The sequence below is a fragment of the Cupressus sempervirens genome, chromosome 4 (genome assembly GCF_028749045.1).
Source record: "Cupressus sempervirens isolate cs-2001-9-10 chromosome 4, ASM2874904v1, whole genome shotgun sequence".
In the NCBI taxonomy this organism is placed as follows: domain Eukaryota; kingdom Viridiplantae; phylum Streptophyta; class Pinopsida; order Cupressales; family Cupressaceae; genus Cupressus; species Cupressus sempervirens.
The window spans coordinates 779488161-779506279 of NC_143121.1; the positions used below are offsets into that span (position 1 = coordinate 779488161).

At 36.4% G+C, this 18119-nt stretch overlaps 1 protein-coding gene across 2 annotated transcripts in view; it reads right to left on the reverse strand.

Annotated features, from left to right (window-relative positions):
• Positions 1 to 15286, reverse strand: part of MRE11 (DNA repair and meiosis protein (Mre11)) — a 227214-nt gene extending 211928 nt beyond the window's left edge. Inside the window, exons 1-2 of one of the 2 annotated variants that reach the window (XM_089826849.1) lie at positions 15139 to 15286; positions 2050 to 2185 (exon numbers count right to left, since the gene is read on the reverse strand). In XM_089826849.1, the coding sequence (XP_089682975.1) occupies positions 2050 to 2185; positions 15139 to 15140 (138 nt within the window). In that variant the 5' untranslated portion in view covers positions 15141 to 15286. The remainder of the gene's footprint in view (positions 1 to 2049; positions 2186 to 15138) is intronic. The other variant, XM_089826850.1, reaches the window with a different exon arrangement.
• Positions 15287 to 18119: the final 2833 nt, after the last annotated feature.

Genomic DNA, 18119 nt, shown 5'->3' on the forward strand with positions numbered 1-18119 from the left:
CCTAGGCCCACATACATTTCCAACATGTTTCTCTTACATCCACATAGAGAATGCTCCATTTGTACCTTTTGTGTATGCATTTGATGTTCAGCACCACCATGTCTTTCTCTTTTTTACTTGTTATCAGATTTCAATGACACCTTCTACCAATAGGGTGGCCTCAGCGAGTATGGATATATAGGTTCACGTGGGAGTGCTTTTGTAGGTGTTTCAACAGCTGTATCAACAATGAGTGGCAACTGCGGATAGGGCAAAAACTGAATTGGCTATCCAAAACTGGAAAGACCAAAAAACGAAATGAAGTTGTTATTGAGAAGAAAATCATCTCAGTGTTTTATAGCTCCTCAGCCACCATTTTCATTTTTGTCAAAGTAAATACTAGAAGAAGAAACACTTAGCCCAAGACTCAGCATAGAGAATATGGTAAAAATCTAAGTGAACAACTTGAATTGATGTTAAATGATAAGACATTTATTGACTTTGCAAATAGTTTTGTAAAGGGATGATAGAGGATTGGAAAGTAAATAGAAAGGGGACTACAAGTCACAACCACCACATACAAGGTAGTTTTACTAAACGAATAGGTAATTACCAAATTTAACAAAAAATATTAAGGATTAGGTTACTCTCTGAGTCTTTAGTGACAGTTAGGGATACAGTACAAAGGAGATCTACACCTTTTAAGACAAGAATGTTCTTTGCCATGAGCTATCTTTTATGAGGATTAACAAATTTCAATGTTTGCATGCAGGCATATGGGTGCCAAGTCATAATAGTTTTGATTACAAACTTCTAGCTAATTATGTACAAAGTATTGACCACGTCAACATCTTCCTCTGATGAGAACACTCCTTCCACAACAAAAGCTTCTAGCTAATTATGTACAAAGTATTAACCATTTCAACATCTTCCTCTGTTGACAACATCCCTTCCACAACAAACCATGCATGCCTACCCTTGAAATGGAATAACAAGTATACCTGTCTCATATACAAGCCTATCTAAAAAAATTCAAGCAACATTATAAAACAATATATGGATTGCATTGAACAACTTGATGTAATTATAAACCCTATGATCCTCAATTCTATCAAGAGAACATATATAGCATACATGCTAGTAGCTATCTAAATTACCCACTAGAGTATTAACTTTTATGTTCCATAATGTGGCACCCTATTGCAAAATGTACTACAGTTTTTATAATATTTTCTAATAGAATTCCCTAGAAAAAAATAGAAAACATTCCCTCGACAAAAATGAAAGATTATAATACTCTTGTTCATAAACATGCCGTCTATAAAACAATCCTAGTAAAGCTCAATTTAAGGTAAGCTTATAAAAAAGGTAACTTTAGCAGTTTTCTCTTGACAAAACATGTTGTTTGAGCTCGACGTCATCTGTTCTCAGACGTGCCTTCTGTTTACGCCCACTTTGATGCACTTGCAATTGATGATGATGATTGCGAGATACTCAGTGATGTTGAAGCTGATCTTGAGGCTGCTAGTGCTGATGCTAGTAGCATTATTTGTGTTTCTAATCGCAACAGCATAATGATGATGATTTGTTTCATAATTTATTTGATCACATATGACTGATTAGTAATGTTGACATTATTGTTTTTGAACTGAAACATTGATATGGTGGTGTATTTTCCTAAGTTGCTTTAATATTAGCATAGCGATGTATGCACATACATACATACATACATGCATGCATACATACATAATCTTGTATGGATGAGCCCAAACCCAGCCCAATAAAAATTGAACAAATGTCAAACCTGAATCTTGAAGCCGCATCCGAACTGGCAATTTAGCTATTTATCTATATTCGAAAACAGTTTTTCCACGATGCAGCAAGAATATAGAAGAGACAAAAGCTAATAGCAGCCTTAAAATCTAGATTGTCATTAGAAGGAACCCATGAAGTGACCACAAAATCAGTCATAAAATATTCATGAATTAAGATTTTGTTTTTATAACCTTTACTAGTGAATCATTGCTAAAAAATCAGTTTCTTTCTACTGAAACATCTTAACTGTGATACCTGTTTTTGCTCAGCTAATGAGCAGATCTCTTCAAATGCACAAAATGAATCATGGCGTCGAATTTCATCCTTCTCCATATAACCAAGGTGGCAATCTGTAGCAACAAGGATCCGCAAAGTACTAATATCATCATCCCTGAAATTTAGTCAAGAAAAAAGATATAGCAACTCATCAACAGAAGAACCAACAAATAATGTTACTGTCTTCAAAAGATTATCCATTTCAGAAGAAATAGCAATGAAAGCTTTATTATATATAGAAGTTTTTTAACACAATAGATCCACCAGATTTTGAAGTATTTCATATATTTGAGCAAAAACAGCAATAAGCTCCAATATAAAGTACAAGTCGAAAGGGCAACCAAGATCTAAAAAAAACTAAACATAGGGTTTAATAAGCCACGAAAGAAAAACAGGAATTAGAAATTACATATATATAGAGACCTTTAATAATAGATAACAAACAAACATAAGCCTTTGTGATTTCACAAACCTGAAATTTTAAATTCAAGTTGTTAGTAGATGTTGTCGGCAAAAGTGCTATGCCATCGGGATTAGTTAAGATGTCAGTCAGTTAGTACCTGAAGGGTGTTCCGTTATGACGCGACAGTTCGATTGTACCCCTTTAGAATCTATATATGTAACTCTCCCACAAGAGACAAGTCATTCAGTATTATCCATTCATGATCTATCTTATATTGGCGTATGATGTACCGAAGTATGGAAACATTAATAAAGTATATGCCCGATTCCTGTAGCATTGCATTTATGTCTTATTCTTGTTACTGTGATATGCATTAATCTAATTTACCCTGTACAGTAAACATTTGGCATCGTTGCCGGGGATTGAACCCAAGTCACCTGCGTAACAAGCGGGAATACTCACCACTATACAACCCGTCAACATGATCCCAGCCGCAGTGGTGGCAGAGACAACACCCACAATGATTCCTGAGCTAGCAGCCATCCCTGAGGTAGCAGTTATACCTACGTCCATTCATGTACCAGAGACAGAATCCCACACCTTGCCAGCTAGGGCTTTGTTAGAAGAAGTGATGGAGGTGCCTGAGCAGGAGTAGCACAATAGCCAAATGGTGCCACAGATTCGACTAAAGGTAATAAGATAATAATATTAATGTCCAACAAAAAACCAAAAAGGTTTATGGGACTAAGCATACAAACAAAAGAGCCAGCCATAGCAGAAACACCAAACAGTGTCTGAAAAGAAAGAATACAAGACAGAAGACCAAGAAACACAAGGTAAGGACTATGAATCCTTCCTTGGAACAAAGTAGTCAGTCACAGCAGGATATAACTGTGGACGATTCAAAGTCATAGATCTTCGTTGTGACGTGCTGGAGGAGTGTCGCTGCCTAGAAAGATTGGTACAATGTTTGACCAATCTAGGAGTGATACTAGAAGGCCTTTTTACACCCTGTAGCGGAGACAAGAGGGAGAAAAAGGTGATAATGAGCTGGTCAGAGGTGTGGTTCTGAGATGTGGTTGACTGAAGGGTATGCTCACGAAGCTGGATGGCCTCCCAAAGATAAAGTGCAAGACGCCGCTGATCAACATAGCTGAAGAATTTTGAAAGAGAGAAACAATCTATGAAAAGACAATAAAATCTCCCTCTAATCTCATGTATATAGGGTAACGAAAAAAGAAATGGATCTCAGACTCAGCCTCCACCAAAGTACAAAATCTACAAACCCGATCCTCTGTCCATATGGTGATCAACCCAAATCCGAAGATGATGAGAACCAACTCTGAAGGAGCTCAAAGAGAATCGAAGGGAATACACCAACGCCGATAGAGATAAGCATGACGCACAATAATACCATTCTAAATCTCAAGAAAATGCTCTACATAAAATGCCATCTTAGAACATAATCCCCCAGGAGGATTACTCCAAGTAGTGATAATGTATTGTCTGTAGATATCCTATTTGACATAGTCGTTTAACTCCTAACAAGAGGGGAGGAGATGAGCAGGAGCATCCAGCGAGAACTAGTATGGAGGCAGACGATCAATGTCAATCCCAATTAAACCCAACAGAGAAGTGGCCAAGGCATACCAACAGCGAGAACTAGTGCTAGTGTCGGATCTCATAATCTGAACAGAAGAACAGTATGCAAGATGAGAGTATCTATGACGGTCAACATTAGAATCCATGGAACCATGAAGCCGATGGAGAAACAAGATCAAGTCAAAAATGGTCACAAGCCTAAAAGGATGAGCTCCAAACTTGGCTAAAACAATGCTATGGGGGGTGAGTCTATGACATCTAATGATGCGTCATAAAAACAATGTTTGAACACACTCAATAGAAGCCCGATCAGAAGCAAGAAGAGAAGGCCCCCAAACCACTGAGCCATAAAGAACAGTCGGTCTGACCAAGGAATCCAAAAGGGACAACTTGGACAAAATATCCTAAAAATGATGTCTAAAACACTGTCGCTCAATCATGGCCAGAGATCCCATGCCCTTACTAATTTTGGCTTGAATAGTTAGTCTCAAATTGAAGTGGGGTCTCGAAAACCTAACTCTGAGATACATGTATGAAGAAGTGATCTCCACCTCCTACCCCTGGAAGAAGAAATGAAGATGAGAGGTTTTTAAGCAATTAAAGATCATAACACGAGTCTTAGCCAGATTGACCACAAACTCACACTAATCACAAAAGGAGGCTAGACCATTAAGGAGTCTCTGTAAATTGTTAGGAGAAGAGGTCAGGAGAACAACATCATCTGCAAAAAGGAGAATGGAGATCAAAACCTGATGTAAATAACACCCATCGCCACGATGAGAGGAGCTCACAAGAAAATCCTTGAGCTCGTCAATATATCCAAACAAAGTAGGAGAAAAACGACAGCCCTGCTTCACACCAATGGTGCTCTAAATCGGATCAAAAAAACCCTCCACAATCTTGAGCCTACCAATGACCTTCTCATACAGTCTCATAATAGCAATCAAAAGCATATCTGAGATGTCAATCTTACTAAGTCTCTAAAATAAGGCCATCCTAGGAATAGAATCAAAAGCCTTACGGAAATCCACAAAACAGCAGTAGACTTTCTCAGAGCGATGCCTAGCCTCCTCAATAATAGCCCGCAATGTAAAGATATGATCCATAGTTTGATAGTCAACTCGAAAACTAGCCTGCCATTTAGCTCTACACCCTCTCTTGTCAAGCTCTCTAGATAACATGGTGTTTAGAGCAATGGCGTAAAGTTTGGCAAACGTATGTTTGATCACGATAGTCCTATAGTTACCTAGGTCCGAAGCAGGCCCGAACTTATGAATAGGATAAATCACATGCCTCGACCAAGTCTCGGGAAACCCAGTGCAAACCACTCTATTACAGAGTGTAGGAAGATATGAGCCAAGGATTGAAGCACCAAGTTTGAAAAGTTCTTCCTAAAAACCGTCCTCATTCGTAGCTCTACTACATCTCATACATCTAATGACCTCAAAGATACTGGAGGAAGTGAACAGATGACAATATGGAGGCTGAACGGAATGAACAAAAGGCTAACCCAAAATGTCATACAACGAAATGGTGTGGGAAGCCAAAGAGAAGAAGTCAAGGATGGAGTACGAGGGGGGGACACCGAGGGAAAAGGGTGCGCCAAAAACTCTGGGGATTTTGGATAAGCATGGAGCAAAGGGATTTGCACTAAGAAGAAGCAAAAGAACGCTTCTTGTGGCGAAGGAAACAAAGATAAGATAGATGCAGGTGGGCAAAGACAGGGGAGTGAATCTCAAAGGCAGAGCGAATAGATCGATGAAAAGCTTTACAATCGTCATCAAAACATTTATTCATAGGACAGTATTCTGACGCTTAGATCTAAGAGGAGGTGAGCAATGAGGAATGGAAAGGAGAACGGACTCCCATATGGCAAAAGCAAGTAAATCAAACATGACCGAGACTGTCTGAGAGTCAATAAAACTAGTAGGTATCAGAAGTCTCTTAAGATGGTAGGAAAAAAGCTCCCCATCACCCTCGGAATAGCAAAATCTAGTAGGAGTGCAAACTTTGCTGATAACTTGAGACCTTTCTCCATAGGTGTAGATGCAGGTTTGCAATCCTGCATTCAAAATTTGTCTAACAAGGCCCTGGCATATTTGGACTGAGAGATCAATACACCAGAAAACTATTGCCAAACTTCAACACCTAGGCAATAATGCATGAGACCAAGGTCAGTCATATCAAAAGACTAGCATAAATTCTGTTTGATTCCCTGAATCAAAGATGCCGAACTACCAGTGATGATCAGATCATCCACATAAATAACCAGAAGGATGATGTCACTATCAGTAGTCTTGATGTACAGATTTGAGTTTGAAGAACTCCTCTTGAAGCCTTGATCACTAAGGTACTTATCAATCTTTATGTACCATGCCCAAGGGACCTACTTCAAGCCATAGAGAGCTTTTACCAATCTAAGAACCTGATGGAATTTACCAACAACCTTGAAACTAGGAGGTTGCGTCATGTAGACCTCTTCATGGAGATCACCATTTAGGAAAGCACTCTTGACGTCCATTTGATGGACCTTCCAGCTAAACTGTGCTACCATGGCCAAGACTAATCTGATGGTGTTCATCTTTGCAGTAGGAGCAAAGGTCTCATAATCAATGCCCTGACACTGAGAAAAGCCCTTTGCCACTAAACGAGCTTTGTACTTATCCAAGTACCATCCAATTTGTATTTAATTTTGTAGGCCCATTTGCAGCCAATGGGTTTCTTCCCTAGTGGAAGATCAGAAAGGACCCAAGTGTTGTTCTTTCGCAAGCTCTGGTTTTCAGATGTTATGGCCTGTTCCTACTCTAGAATTCCTTTAACCTCGAAATATGTTTGAGATTCAAACACACTGTGAATGTTGGCCATGAGAGCAAAGTTAATAGTATCTGTAGTTTTGTTCTTTTTCCGAGCAGTTCTCCCATCAATGAGCTCATCATCACGAAGATCAGCAAGTGTCTTAGCCCACCAAGGAGAATGACCAACATTAGTACCAGGAGATGCTTGATCAGCAGGATCCTCATCAAAAGAATCTAGATCAAACTCAGGTGAAATATCTACAAAGCAAGGTGATCCTGCAGGAGAAACCAGAGGTGTCTGTACAGGTATCACTGGTAAAACTGGAGCTACAAGAGCTACTGGAGCCCTCCCATCAGGTGGACCTAATGGAAGCCGAACTTCCAAATCATGAGCCTGCAGAGGCTGGTCTACTGGATCAGGAACAGGAGAAACAAGCATGAAAGGTCCTCGCTACTCATCAAAGACTACATCACAACTATAAATGAGACGAGATGTCTCAACATCGATCAGGCAATAGGCTTTGTGAAGACTGCTACATCCAGCAAGCATGAGTTTTTGACTCTTGGCATCCAATTTAGTGCATAACACATCAGCGATTCAAACAAAAGCAAGGGAGCCAAAAACCTTCAGGTGACTGATTCAGGGCTTGCGACCTGACCAGGCCTCTTCCGAAGTTTTACCTTTGACCACCATTGTGGATGACCAGTTCAACAGATAAACTGCAGTGTTAACTGCTTCTACCCAAAACTGCTTCGGAACATGTTTGTGTTCGAGCATGGACGAGCCATCTCGGTGATTGTCTTGTTCCAACATTCAACTACACTATTCTGTTGTGGCGTGTGGGGTGTGGTTAACCAATGTTTAATGCCATGTGTATCCAAGAAGCTAGAGAAAGCATTAGAACAAAATTCCCCCCCACTGTCTGATCTAAGAGTAATAATAGATTTCCCAGACTCTGTTTCAAGTAAATGTTTAAACTTCTAAAATACAAAAAATGCATCTGATTTCTTTTTAAGGAAATACACCCACATTTTTCTACTGAAATCGTCAACAAACAACAGAACATACCTAGACCCAAGAACAGGAGTGGCCATAGGGCTGCAGATATTGGCATGAACAAGCTGAAGTACTTGAGAAGCTTACCATGAATCGCCACTGGTGAAAGGTGTGCGATGTTGCTTTCCAGCCTGGCATGCTTCACAAACTCCAAGCTATTGAGTCTAAATCTTGAGTAAGCCAAGAATAAGCTCATCTTGAGCAAGCTATGAGAGATAATGCACATTTAAGTACCCATATCACTGATGCCAAAGTGTGCTAACAGAAGATTGCCGAGCAGCCATAGCTAAGTCCTAAGAATCACCAGAATCAATAAGTCTAAAAAGACCATGATCCTCAAGACCCACTGCAACAGTACACTTAGTTGCCCGATCGGTGATGGTGCACTGATGTGAACTGAAGGTGACTGCCAAGTGTGGAGATTGTCGTAGCAACTGGCTGACTGAGAGTAGATTTAGTTCCATCCCTAGAACGTAGTACACATCAAGGAATATGAGATTCCTCTCACCGACAACCGTGTACTCTTCTCTGCCACCAAAAATAATAAACTCAAATAAGGCTGGTAGCCCGTAAACCAGTCTCTGAAATGAGTGAAATAACGAGAGGCACCTGAATCAATGTACCAGGCAGATGACTTCACATAATTTGCAGGTCTTTTAGCCATGAAGGCATAAAAGGCAGATTTTGCCTACTCAGTGTGCTCTGCACTGTTCGCTTTGGGCTGCGATCTTGTTGCTTAAACTGTGCAGCTAAGCGTTTCCGACATTCAACCTTCATGTGTCCAAACTTGTGGTAATAGTTGCATTGAATGTTCTTTCTGGAACCATTTGATGCTGGAGCAAAAGACTTCTATTGAGATGGCTATTGAAACTTGATTTTATCCTTCTAAAAGGATTTTGCAGCAAAGGCTTGCTCAGTGGAGGTGGAACTGGAGCTGCAACCGAACTGTTGTTTCCACCAATCTTGCTGAAGCAGCAGTGTGCAAAGATCAGTGAACTTCAAATCAACACCAGAAGATGTGATGTTGAGAGTGTCGATAAAATGCTCATAGGATTTTGGTAAACTCTAAAGAGTGATAACCACAATATCCTCTTCCTCCATCTTGCGACCGATGGCAAGTAACTGATCACGGATTTCCTAAATCCAATTCAAGTGTGCCTAAAGTGAGGTGCGCTCATCCATGACAATAGAAAATAGTGTTTTTTAGAAAGAAGGCTCTACTTTTGTCAGAAGTCTCATGAAGACCTTTGAGATGTGTCCAGATCTCGGCAGCTATCATGCCGGATGGAATCTGAGAAAGCTAATCATCACCCACGGATAATTTGAGAAGCATCACTATCTCTGAATTATTCAAATCCCATGTATCTTGATCAGGACCCGAAGAAGTCGGACGCTTCGTAACACCCAAAACAAGTTGATCAGTGTTCCAATATTCAAAAATGGCGATGATCCACTGCTTCCAAGTGCCACAATTTTGACTATTGAATTTGGAGTTATGCTCGAGCAAAATGTTTGTCAGAGATGCCATGGCACGTTTTTCAATGAAAAACTGTGAAAATCTGTGACGCAGGCTCTTCAATGCAAAAATAGGGAAGACCCAGAAAAATTAGAGAGTGACCCAGAAGAGAGCTTGAAAACCCAGAATGAATATGCTATCGGTTTTTGGATCCGTTGGCTCGAAAATAGAGGCATAAAAATTGAGGTACCCAGAAAAATAGACAACCCAGATGAGCTCTCGAATAACCCACCAAGAATCTGTGATCGAAAAAAATTTCAAGCTCAAAATTTAGAGTTTCGAGCAAAACCCTAGTTGGTGGCTTGGAAGGTCAAATTTGCAAAAAAATGGCAATTTCTTGGAAAGAAATGGCCGATTTTTGCACAAATCAGGATTTGCTGGTAGAGATGAGTTTGGCCTCTGAAATCCTTCAAAATCCGTCAAAATGGACGCGCGAATAAGGGGCAAAATGGCTGCAAAAACAAATCCGATTTGCAGACGCGTTTTGCAAATTTATGCCAGACGCGAGTTGCAACAAATATTACACACGGGTTGCAAAGTGAAGGCACGAGTTCGACCAATCATGAGCCGTAGCAAAATTCCAAATTCCAGATGCAAAGATTCCAGACGCTATTTGAAGAGGAGTTTGGCCAAGGAAAAATTGCGATTTGCAGATACCAATCACGAATCCACAATTTGCAAAAACACAGTTGTGATTCGTAAAACCCTAGTTCGTGATTTCCAAATTTCTCTTGGCAAAAAACCCTAGGCGGGTTTTAGAGAAATTAACTGAAAATAATTTTGAAAAAATTTAGACAAATAATTTCAAGAAGAAATTATAAATTTTTTCAAAAAAATTTAAGTATTAGCTCTGATACCATATTACAGAAGTAATTGGTCAAATACTTGCTTGTTATTAACAGAGACCAGACAATCAATTTATACAAAAGAATAAGACAATGTTTCCTTAGGAAACGATCGTAAAGAATAGAAACATTCTATTCTAGAGAAAGCAAAAAAAGAAAGCAAACTAAAGCTTATTAGATATTTACAACAGATAACCATTAACTAATAATAGACCATTGATCTATTATTGTAATACTATACATGTTGATTAGCCTCATATAGGCAACAAGTAATTTTTGAGAAATTTTCTTAGCTTTAGTTAAATAATATTTTGTTAGGTCATTTTAGGCATTTAAAATCATTTATGACCATTTTCAATCATTTTCCAAAGTTTCAAGTCTTTAGGGCTTCACAATGCAAAAGTTGCTCAAATTGGCAAGTTTTTAAAAATCAACAATTTTGCAAAATGAGGGAGAAAACATGGAAAAGTCACCTCATGAACGTGGATCAGTTACATTAAATGATTATGGACTTAAATAAGCCTTTTGGACCTCATTTGTAGAGGTTAATGAAGAATTGAAGTGATTTTTGCAATGAAAGTTCTCTAGTTTTCTGCTTTTTCTGAGTGTAAACAATCTAACAACTGCTCAATCTAATTCATTTTTCTCCATGCCTATGATTTAACAGTGATTGGGGTTGATAGTAATCTATATCTTCTATTTTGGCATTGGTTTTAAGTTATTTCATTGAGTTTTGACTGAGATATCATTGTTTTTGTGAACAAAGACCAAAATAATCTACCTAGGGTAACTTGGATTCAAAAAATGTAGAACTCTTGAGTCCTGTGGTAGATTGAGATATTTTTTTGAAATAATATATGTATTCAAGTATAGTTCCTTGTCTCAAAAGTGCAGGAGAAATGGAGGTGGCCTCATATAGATTTTATTGATTTAAGTGACTGATATCTCTATGTATCAGTCGAGAGTTTTTGATTTGCATGGAGGTATGGTGGGCTGGTTGGATGAGTTGAAGGGTTGAATCATTTCATGCATGTAATTGTGGAATGTTTTTCATGTTTTTGGGGTCCCAAATAAGTGAAGACAGCAATTTAATACTGTACTTTTGCCTCCTGTGTGAACGAAAAGACAGGTTGCTGTCCTAGTTGATTCTTAAACTGGAAAAACTCTGACTATTGCATGTTTCAGTGATTTTACCATTATGTATGGAATGATTTGGATATGCATGTCATATGGTTGGAAAGAGTATTGAATCTACTTTCGTTTTGTTCAAATGTGACACATTTTCATTGGGAAAAGAGTAAGTGATTCCTACTTTTGTAATACCATTCTGTTCCAATTTTAGTCTCATAAATTTGCAGTCTAAAGAATATTTATATCAGTTATGTATGGTTAAATAAGGACCTGAAGATTGGTAGGGAAGTAGTTTACTATGTTTTGAACAACTTTCATTCTTTCAAAAAAAAAAAAAAATCTTGTGATTTGAGGGGTCAAACAAACCATTTTCCAAAAACTGTCATGTTTACAAGGTTTCCTATCACTGTTGCTATAGGAAGGTGGTAAAACTTCATTACATGTGTATTTGTAAGCTTGGTGACCATGTATGGTTTGGGAATGTCTCATTTATCATTAAACAGGTTTCTCAAGGTGTCATATTGTGTAGGTTGAATACCCAAATCAAGCTTAGGTTTGTCTTTATTTGTTGGGAAGTATGCCCAATTGGTATTAGATTGGTTCCAAGTTTTGTGTAAACCTTTTCCTCTGCATCAAACACTCTTCAAACCCACAATTTTGTCAAAAAATCAACAAAATATTCTGTACAAATTCCTAGGACTGAAACTCTAGGTGTTGAAAATTGTAGGAAATCACAATTTTGTGAAAAATCGAGAAACCCTAGCTCAAAAAAACAGCAAAAACTGAAAACAAAAATAGACCGTTAAAACACAAATACAATATGCTCAACACACTAATGTCTCTAGTTTGGTAGAAGACAGTACTATGAGCAAATGTGGCACGCTAAAAAAAGGACTACCGCCCAAAACTTTGCTTTGCAGGAATCAAAAAAATCTCCAATTCGAAGAAAACCCAAACTGCTGGAAAAAGCACGGCCAAATATCAATGAAAAATGCGCACAAGACAAACAAGTTGCGCCCAAACTAGAAGAGTTCAAAGAATTATCAAAAAAAACTTCCTCCTGTTGGCTCTAAGAAACCCTATGCATTTCTACAAAATGTGATATAGATAAAAGTGGCTTTCAACCCCAAAATGACACCCAAACACCAGTTGCAGGAAAAAACATGTCTACAACTCCTTTGCAAAGAAAATGAAAGTTGAAACCCTTGTTACACAGGTTGCTTTCAACAAAAAACACAAACAAACAACGAGCAAAGAAAACCCTTGAATGACCGAAAAATGTGATTTCTCATAAACAAAAAAAAACATTGAACCGGTTGTACCAAAAAAAGACCCAAGAAAGATGTCCACAAATACAGAAGAAAAATGCAAGTTTTGCAGTGTGCACAACACCCAATTACCGAAAATCAGCAAAAATGGCGCTTGTAAAATGAGGAAAATATGACCAGAAAAACCTTAAAAATTTTGCAAACAATTTCCCTAAAAGATGCAATTATTTTTCATAAAAAATCTGAAAAAAATTCTAGAAAATATATTTCCAAGTAAAAGCTACGAAGTTTTATAAAAGATTCTCTATAAAGAATCTAATCTCTAATACCATGTTACAAAAATGTATTGTTTTAAAAGATTGATTACAATATGGAGACAAAGTCTCCTTATATAGAGAATAAATAAGAACGAAATGGAAACTTTCTAAAAGGTTGACAAGAGGAAAGTTTCCATAATTTCCGTAAAATACACCATGATTTTCAGTAAAAATCAATTAAAAAACTTCAAGAAAAAAATTTCCAAGTAAAAGCTATGAATTTTTATAATAGATTAGCTAAAAACAATCTAAGCTCCGATACCATGTTAGGAGAAATGTATGGTTATAAAAGATTAATTACAATATATAGACTCCTTATACAGAGAATAAATGAGAACAAAATGGAAACTTTATTATTTGGAGAATTTCCTAAAAGACTAAATATCTAAAAATCTGAATGACCATTAATATTAACTACTTTATTAACAACAACATTGAAATACCATTCATAATGATACTTAAATTAATAATATTGACAACGATGTTAATAACAATAATAATAGAATGTACCTCATGTGGTAGTGCATCAAATTAAGTGATGACATATTAGAATTCAACATCAAAGTTTTGAGTCGGTCTTCATTGACCCATATTTTGTGAGTAATGGTTTATAAAAACTTATCTCTTGTGACCAAGAATGATTCACTTAATACTCATTGCATCTAGATGATGCTAGTCCTCAAAGATCACTCCTCCTAGTTCCATATTAGTTGCACCTAGGTGATCCACGGAAGGGGGAAGCATTAGAACTTCCCTAGAGGTCAGCAAGTGCTTTACCTTATGAACGATCACCAACCTCAATTTCATGAGTAGCGGACCATTGATTCGCATGAACTTGTCTCTCGTGACAATAAATGGTTGACTTAAGACTCCTTGCATCTAGGTGATACTTAAAGGGCTTAAACACAAGGACCTCCTAAAAGATCACAAATCCCCATACTACTTCGACTCAAGCATGCCAACCATAAAGTTTCCCCCACAAATCCACTTAGCTTACTACCAGAATTACAAAACATTGCTTGCAAGAATATGGATGAGTTGAGGCCCCCTATAATGAATGGCTCATAAGGCACAACACTTGCTAAAAGTTTTGCAAATAGGGTAGCAAGGTAAGAAGGTTAGATTGTGGGAGAAACCCATAGCCATGCTTGAGCCAAAGTAGTTTTGAAATAGGTAACCTCCCAAGAATTCTCATTGCTTCATGTTTTGTGAGCATCGCCTACATGCATTACATACTACGTGGAGCCACTCATGACCATAAATAATGGATTCTTGTGAAGCGTTAATTCTGAAATATGGGTCAACAAAAATTAACTCAAACATATGCCACTGAATCCTAATAAATCATTGCATATCACAAGAAAATGAATGAGCTAGGGAGTCTTATGGTGAATGTTTCATAAAGTATGATACTTGTTCAAGGTTTTAAAATTGGCGCAGTACACTAGGAGAATTGATTATGAGGGAAGCCCTGTAGTTAGGTGCATTTAAATCCAAGCAGTTCTCGGTTAGGTAATATTCCAGAAATTAGCATCACCTGCATGTACTGCATGCTGAATGGGCTATTTATGGCCCTAAGAAATGTGTTCTTGTATTCACTCATGAAAACATGGGTCAACAAAAAATGAATCGACTATGCAGTTGAATCCTAAGAAATCATCGCATAAAGATAGTAGTAGCTATTGGATTAACCGCCTCTGGTGAGAGCTCTATACCGGGCGGCTTTGGGCACAAATGGCATACTAAACAAAGCATCAGAAGCATCGATGCCTCTTTTGAATTCTCGTTGTACTTAATGTAAAAACGATCTTATAATTAAGTCTTCTACTGTAATCCGAAGGAAACTCAACTTCTCAATTTTTAATTTGATTTCTCGGACTGAAAATGAAGGGCGCGAAGAACTTTTCAAAAATGAAGATTTTTGAAGACCAAAAAGCTTTGCATCGAAAGTTTTCAAACCAGTTAAACAAAGCCTAAAAACGAGTAAACCAGAGTAAAATTCATAACCATAATAATAAACACTGAATCTACAAATTATTAATGAAAATAGCACATGCTATGAAACCCCGAAAAGAGAAAAAGGAAACTGGAATGTTACAGTAGCAAGTTTGATGAGTACTGTAAATTTACTTACATTGTTCAAAGAAAGTAGACGAATAGAGAGCAGTTCGAGTTCCCCTGTTTATGAGAACAAAATTTTATAATGAAGGCGCCAAATATGAGTGCTCGAGAAGAGTCGGCAATTTCTTTACTTTTCCAATTGATAAATTTGGACTATACATAATTTTTCCTCCCCCATCAGTAACATATTTGTACTTTGGTTTAAGAAAATTGCTAACAAACAGTAGTATGTTATTAGCAATTATGTAATTTAATTGTAAGTGTTTGCAAATATAATTAGTTAACATAATTGTTAACATATTATTATTTGTGAGAACAAAATTTTATAATGAAGGCGCCAAATATGAGTGCTCGAGAAGAGTCGGCAATTTCTTTACTTTTCCAATTGATAAATTTGGACTATACATAATTTTTCCTCCCCCATCAGTAACATATTTGTACTTTGGTTTAAGAAAATTGCTAACAAACAGTAGTATGTTATTAGCAATTATGTAATTTAATTGTAAGTGTTTGCAAATATAATTAGTTAACATAATTGTTAACATACTATTATTTGTTAGCAATATTTTTATTATTTTTACTAAGGTGCAAACATGTTATTGCGTAGACAATGTCAATAGGTGCGGGTGTTTCTTTAGTTTTCCTCCTCTTTTTTTAATTTGAAATACAAGAGGAATTGTTGTCCATTTAATTGGTTGATTTGGTTTTTACTCTTTGGAATGGTAGGTTTGAGGAGAGGGAAAAGAAAATAGGAAAGTAATTAATCAGGTTGGGGATAGTCTATGTGACATTAATCTCCATTATTTTTCTATCATTGAGTTTTACATCTTTTATAATTTAGTAATTTAGTTCAATAATGAGTTCTTTAATTATTTTCACCTATTTTTCATTGAAATATTCTTGTATATAAAAAGTTATTAATGTGTTAATGAAGTTGACTTAATATTATTGTATAGTTTTTAACTTAAAATAAAGTGGTTGTCACATTTTATAATTTCTTTTATGTACAAGATTTAGACCCTCCCTTTTTAAATTTATTTTGACATTTTTCAACTATTTCTTTCGCATTAAAGATATAGTAGGAAATTTTGCTTAGTTCTTTCTTTCACACCAAAGATATGGTTGGGTGAAGAGAATTTCTTACTATAGAGGAATATTTGTTTCTATAGAGGCCTTTTGAGAAATAAAAGGTCATTGAGGAACGAGGAAACTATACATTGGTATAGAGAAATAATTTGTTTTGTATATTAAGATGAAAATAAATTTGCTATTTATTTATTAAGTAAATTGAGACAATAATTGAAATAGTCAAAATTGAAAAGAGAAATTGTGTGTGATTTGAGGTGTAAAATCAATTTAGATTACTACGACTAATGAAAATATTGTAATGGAGAACTATAAACAATAAATTGGAACAAAGTTGATGATAAGTGTAGTGCATCTCCTATTTGATTTTTGTAGGTCATCCTAATGGATGCAACCTTCATGTTCTTGCTTCATGAGTAATCTTGTTTGGACCCATGAGTGGTCTACACCATTGGAGTGATTTGATTTGTGCTATTGTATCAGTAAGTTGTTTTTTATTTATGCCCAATTTATGAGATTATGAGGTATTAGATGGTTTCATTGAGCTGTGTGTTAGTGGTTGCCTAGATTTACATGGTATCATGATGTGGTTCTGTGAGTACCCCTGAGATGTGAACAATGGTTGCACTTTGTGTTGTTTGGTTTGTTGCACTTGACTTGGTTCCTACAATAGTATTGACTCATGTATTTGACCATTTTGACTTATAGTATTTTGGTCATATATGTATGATGGTTCCTTGTGATCTGTTATTTGGTGCATTCTACATTTGAGATTTATGATGTTGCTTTGAGTTGATTATCTGAGTTATCATCTGTATTGTGCCTAATATGTTGTTGGGAATTTAGTTATTATTTTCATTATTAAGCACTTAAAATAATTGGGAAATGAGTTATCCATATTGGATTCATGGATAATTGTGTTATGGATATTTATCTTGTTCTTACAGGAGACTTATGCAACGATGCAAAATGAATATTTATAAGGAATTGATTATATGTTTTATTACACAATTGTGTGTACTTGTTGCTTTGGCTATTATATATTGTACATCTACACTTGATGTTTTTTATTTACTGTATAGGACTTATATCCCCAGTAGTGGCACACGGAGTTAGTGATCTAGTCTTTCATGTTGAGTCAATGTTGTCCCTATATGGTTAATGTATCTTTATAATTGTTATTATTAACCCTACAGTAATTGGTAAATCTGGATTCGTAATGCATTACATGATTAGACCTGTGAGTGTGTCTGTGCATCTAGGGTTCTACAATTTTCACAGAGAATATTAACTTTAATGTTGATTTAATTGATTAGATAAATCTTAATTAATTGATTTTATTTTATTTTATTGTTTGTTAACTTATTGTACTTGAAATCCAAACAATTGGAAGTACCAGATTTAATTGGGAAAAGGGGCCAATTGGTTATTAAATTATTTTAATAACCTAATTTATTAGTCACTTTGGAATAGTGCTTATATTGACAAATTAGAACTTAATTATTCAACCTTATCTTGTTATTTCATTTTTAAGAGCAAAATTGCTCAAACCCTGTTGTGGCATTTTTTTAACTTGTTTGTTGGGTGAGATTGGCTTGGCACATTGTTGTGAGGTTGGTCTCATTGGATTCATATTGAGGAAATCTTACTTTGTTGAGTGTTTCATCACATTCGGTAGTTTCATTATTTTTTTGTTGCAATTCTCATTTTGCCCTTTTGGCTACAAGGTAGGAGTTGCTTGTTGTATTGTTAATTCTTAATTTTATCTCCTATTTCTTGTTGATAAATTCTTAGAGGATGAAAAATAATGCTCCCCTCCATTTCCATGCTTCAATTTGACCTAGTTGGGCAGGTATGATGTTTATGTGAATTTAGAATTTAAATTTGTAAGTTTTCTTATTGTTATGC